The sequence below is a fragment of the Mus pahari genome, chromosome 6, assembly GCF_900095145.1.
Source record: "Mus pahari chromosome 6, PAHARI_EIJ_v1.1, whole genome shotgun sequence".
NCBI classification, from domain to species: Eukaryota; Metazoa; Chordata; class Mammalia; order Rodentia; family Muridae; genus Mus; species Mus pahari.
Window position 1 is genome coordinate 92,911,684 of NC_034595.1, and position 5,567 is coordinate 92,917,250.

The 5,567-nt window shown below is 51.3% G+C and overlaps 1 protein-coding gene across 1 annotated transcript in view; it reads right to left on the reverse strand.

The window, feature by feature from the left end:
* The window catches only part of Fhad1 (forkhead associated phosphopeptide binding domain 1), a 116,722-nt gene that overhangs the window by 93,569 nt on the left and 17,586 nt on the right, over positions 1 to 5,567 (reverse strand). Inside the window, exon 3 of the mRNA XM_021200663.1 lies at positions 2,712 to 2,952. Within this exon, the coding sequence (XP_021056322.1) occupies positions 2,712 to 2,952 (241 nt within the window). The remainder of the gene's footprint in view (positions 1 to 2,711; positions 2,953 to 5,567) is intronic.

Below are 5,567 nucleotides of genomic sequence, written 5' to 3' on the forward strand. Positions count from 1 at the left end.
TGTGGCTATGGCTGGGCTGTGGCCGTGGCCGTGGCTGGGCTGTGGCTGTGGCTGTGGCTGGGTTGTGGCTAGGCTGTGGCTGTGGCTGTGGCTGTGGTTGGGTTGTGGCTGGGCTGTGGCTGTGGCTGTGGCTGTGGCTGTGGCTTGGGGATAGATCACTTGACTAGGTGGCGCCAGGCCCTGGGTCTGATTCCTTACACCTCAACAGCCTCTGCAAAACTGTACCAGATGAATACTGACAACTGTCCCTCCTGGCCAAGACAAACAGTCCTTCTGGAAGCATAAGCCAAGTAACCCTTTCTTCCCTGGATTTCTTTTGGTCATTTGAAAACAGCAACAGAGAAGTTACTCTAATACATTTGGGGAGATGTCTCACCCCCAACCACGTGACAGCGTCATGTTGGAGGCAGACTCACCAGCCCTGGAGAGAAGCCTTTGGGGACCTCAGTCCTGGCCAGCTCCATAACTTCTATCTCATAACTATTCTGAGCTACAGCCTGGGGTTGAGTGACCCCCATATCCCTGGCTACAGACACCACAACACACAGGTCTTTACTCAGTGTGTGTGTGTGTGTGTGTGTGTGTGTGTGTGTGTGTGTGTGTGGCTGTTGGGCTTGGGGATAATTTGTTACACAACAATTAACAACTGATACCCACTGTATGTGTAAACTCTACACTAAAAGACAAAATGTATTAACCTATAGTTTATGTTGTCCATGGTAAAATGCTTAGGGAGAATACTACAGATATGTACAATGTGCTTTGAAATGCATAAAATAACAAGTTGGTGTCATTAATGAAAGATGAAACAAATAAATTTAAAATAAATAATAAGGGGCTGGAGAGATGGCTCAGCAGTTAAGAGCTCTTCCAGACAAACTTGAGTTCAAGTCCCAGCACCCACATGGCCGTTCACAATGGTCTATAACTTCAGTTCCAGGGGGTCTCTGACACCCTCTTCTGGCCTCTGTGGGTACTGCATGCATGTGGTGCACAGCCTCACATGCAGGCAAAACACCCAAACATATAAAACACACTAATATAAAACAGTTATAATAGTTTAGCAGAATATTAAGGATAGAATTAGGTGGAGGATTTCTGAAAAATCATTTCTGCTTGTCAGCACTAAGGATGGAGCCAAGGGCCTCGCACAAGAGGCAAACATTCTCCCACTAAAGGACACGCCCTGGATCTTTCCACTTTTTATTTGGCGGCAAGATCCTGTCATGTTACCCAGACTGTGTCTTGAACTCACTCTGTAGCTCAAGCAGACACCGAAGCTGAGATCCCCCAGCCTCAGCCTTCCAAGTGCGACCCACTCTGTATATTTGGAAATGTTTGAATCCAAACGTTGGCGGGGTGACAGGCTGCTTCCAGGGTCTGGGCAACTCATTTGATGATGACGGTGTCAGCCCTAGAGGTCCATTTGCCTCCTCCCTTGCCCCAACAGCCCACATCGTAAGTATAACTTCAGTGATGGAGGAGGGTAACTAGGTGAAAGGTCATGAAAGGCCAGGGGAGGAAGTGGATCGCACAGACACTAGGGACTTGGGCTGTGGAGCCGAGGCAGAGGAGACTAAGCAGGAAACCTTGATCAAGCTGCCACGGAGGAAGACTGGGGACTGTGTCCAAGGCCTGAATTGACATCTGCTCTGCTGCTAGGGCTGCTGTGGTCAAGAGGACAGCAACGGACAGAATATCCTATCCCCAAATTCTATCTGCACACTGAAAAGCTGTGAGTGGGGGCTCCCCTAATGCAGAATGTTAAAGCAGACTAGAGTGGACGGATCTACCCTTGGGGAAAGCGCTTTCTCTGGTAAGCCTCACTCTCTTCTCCCAGGCACTGTGGTGACATCATTTTTACAACTTCCCAGGGGCTCTGGTGAGCAAATGGGGTTTCAGTTACCAACACATCTGCTCATGTGTCAAAGAAAATCATGTGGATCCTGCTGAACATGGTATGTCCATGAACACGCACGCCCACACTCTGCATGGGGAACTTCGGTATGGACTGGGGCTCTGCTGCAGTCTTAGAGACAAATCCGGAGCCCAAAGGAATAATCCAGATGTTACAACTGCACAGCTGGATGTTTTCTTGCATTTTGTTTAACTTTTTCTCTTCCTCCCTTCTCTCTTTTTTATTTCTTGAGAGAGGGTTTCTCTGTGTAGCCCTGGCTGTCCTGGAAGCCACTATGTAGACCAGCCTGGCCTCGAACTCACAGAGAACCACTTGCCTCTGCCTCCCGAGTGCTGGGATTAAAGGCGTGCACCATCATGTCCAACCCCACCACATCTGTTTTTATGAAAACCCAGAACTTCATGCATATTAGGCCAACACTCTACTGACCTACATCCCCCATTCTCCCTCTTTAAGTAACCTCTTTTAAAAAGTTTCATTTATTTTTAACTCTGTGTGCACGTGTGTGTATCCACATGGACACATGCTTATGCCCCATAGCATTTCTGAGGCAGTCAGGGGACAACTTGAGAGAATTAGTTCTCTCCTTCTACCTTATGGGTTCTGGGAATCAAACTCAGGTTGTCAGACTTAGTGGCAGGCCCCTTTCCCTATTCAGCCCTTTCGCCTGCCCACCATTATACTTTTTACAACTAGTTATAGTCTATATTCAGAGTCAGAGAAAAGTAAAAACCAAGGTTAACCTATCTTCATGGCTTTAAATCCTTGTCTGAATCCCCCCACACACACACACCTTGGTTGATGACAGGGGACTTTGGGTCCATCACAAAGGAAAACATCTTCCCGCTGGCACTCATGGGCCGCTGGTGAGGGGCAGGCGGGACCACGGTGGGTCTGGGACAACCCTGTGACCAACTTCTCTGCACCGTTGCTGGCTGGATACCGTGGTGGAAGGGCATGTTGGGTGGCGAGGACGACAGGTGTGGCTGTGGACTTGGCCAAGGTGCTGGGCCCCTCACCCATGGGCAGGAGACCTGTGGGACAGATGGGAAGCTCAGGGGACAGCACCGCTTGTCCTCAGACCCAGCTTGTGAGTCGCTTCCTTCCTTCTTGCATGTTCCTCGAGTTTGGGATGCTAGGTCACCATCATACTCCAGCAAGAGCTCCCCATTTAATGTAGTCAGTGTTGGTGACCCCGAGGCTGGACAAGATCATATTGTAAAGATGTGATGTGAGAAGCAGGCCTGGGAACTTGCAGCCCCTGCCCCCCCACCCCCCACCCCCTTCTCACAGAGCCTGACAGGCACCTAACAGACTCTCAGGGGCCAAGATCTCTGCCCTGGGGAGTGAGTTCACATCAGAGTGGGTACTGTGGCCGCGCCGCACACCCTGCTCCCCACTCGATTCCCCACCTCCTGCCTGGGAACCAGAGAGCCTAGCTGCAGGCCAGTGCTGTAAAGCCCTCCCACCCTCAGGAACGTCTAACTGGAGACCTCACTTTTGCCATGGGGTTGGGGGGGGGTTGATTCCTCTCCTCAGAGCTTCCTCCATGTTGTCAATCTTGGTTCTGGGGCCTGATCTTTCCTCAGAGCTCCTGGCATCCTGTTGTTTCTCTGTCTGTCTGTCCGTGGTGGCAGCAAATGACGGCAGTAAGTTCTAGACCCGCATTGATCCATCTCGGTGCCCTCCCGAGTCCCTCATCCAGGACTTTTCACACGTGACATCTCCCAAGCCAGGGACATAGCGCTGAGCCTCTGAGCTGACGGGGATGCCACAGCAGGGACCAGGCCTTCCCTCCTCCTTACCCACCCCGTGTCCACAGCTCCTGAAGTGAGTACTAGGTGCACAGACAGGGGCATGAAGGGAAGGGTGAGGCAGGTCACTCAGAGTGAGGCCAGCCCCAGGGACCCTCACCCCTCCAAGTCAATTCTATCCACACTAGTGTCGAGAGGATCTCTAGTACTGTTTGGAAGAAGAATCACCTGTCAATAAAAATGCTGTTGGCCTATTGACTTAGGCAGGAAACAGAGAGGCGGAAGTTCCGGGACAGAGATAGGACTATGGGGGAAGAAACAGGCTGGAGACAGAGGATTCGGCCCCAGACACCAAGGAAGATGGTCACATGTAACTGAGGACCAGGTAACCAGCCGAACGGCCGAACTTTAAATAGCATAATGGGATGATTAAGTTATGAATTAGTCAGAGAACGAACCAACGCATTTGGCCAAGGCATATGTAAATATATTTCAGTCTTGGAGAACTCAATACAACACACTGTGGTCAGTGTACGCCTCACAAGGCTGGGAACTCGGGGTGGGGTGGGACACTGCCTCACCCGCCTTCATCCTCAGCCTCCTCAGCACCTGGCTGCAGCAGGCGCTTCACTGGAGCCCTGAGTCTGGGAGCCCATGAAGGTGTCTGGCTGCTTCCCCCAGGAGGAACGTCAGGGTCTGTCCCCTCGGGAGAGGCAATATGGTGTGGAGCTGACGCAGAACTTGTAATGAGGTGTCTCCCCTGTGCTTTGTCCTTCAGTGATGACGGCAACGGTGCCGTTGTCTGCTGCTGCACAGGGCTCACCTATTCCCATGACGCCCTTGGATGAGTCACCCAAGTTCAGGGCACACTGGAGACGGCCAGGCTCTAGGTCTCAGCCTCCCTGCCTCCTGTCTCCCTCCCCTCTGTCTTTCACTTCATCTCCTCCCCTCCCCTCCTCCTCCCTTCCCCCTCCTCTCCCTTCCCCTCCCTTCCCCTCCTCTCCCTTCCCCTCCTCTCCCTTCCCCTCCCTTCCCCTCCTCTCCCGTCCTGTGTTCTCTATGTCTATTCCCTCCACCCCAGCCACACGGTATGCCCATGCCCTGCCTTTGTCTCCTCTCTCTGGGAATACCCAGGATACTTTGCAAGTGCCAACCTGCACTAGGAGCTTGGTCCCAGCATTTCCTATTTTTGAACACTAGACCCATGAGGAACAGACAGAAAGTTCTAAACTGGAGCTTGCTAAGATCTGTTCTGCAGTGTCTCCATCAAATAAAGGCTGCCTCCTGCCCAGAGGCCTGACCTGGTCTAAAACAGGCCAAGGATCCTGGGCTTCTGGGGAGAAATGCATCCAGGGAAACTGAATCACCCAGGAAAGCTGACCCACTGACCCACTGACCCACTTAGAATCTGTTGCCAGGAAGGGAACAAGGCTGAGTCCTGCTCCTAGCTGGGCCCACTGGCCTCAGTTTTTTCTAGACTGTTCTAACTGGATTAATAGATACTTGCTGAACATGAGGGCAGAATGCATCTTGATGAACCAACTGCCAGAGTTCTGAGCAATGAGGAAGGCCACCTCCCAGACCATAGGCAGGACCCACTCTATGCTGCTGGGTCAGAGGTGGTTCTGAGCAATCTCCCTGTCCCTTTTTTTATGGCAGGGACTAAGTAATTAATAGTCAGTCACATTCCTTGATTTGACTATAAGGACTGATTCAAGGAACATGTGATCCAATCAGTGGCCTTAGGATTATGTACCCCCCCCCCAACTTCAGAGAGAGAGATGAGAGAGTGCCTGGGCAAGAAGAAGAAGAAGAAGAAGAAGAAGAAGAAGAAGAAGAAGAAGAAGAAGAAGAAGAAGAAGAAGAAGAAGAAGAAGAAGAAGAAGAAGAAGAAG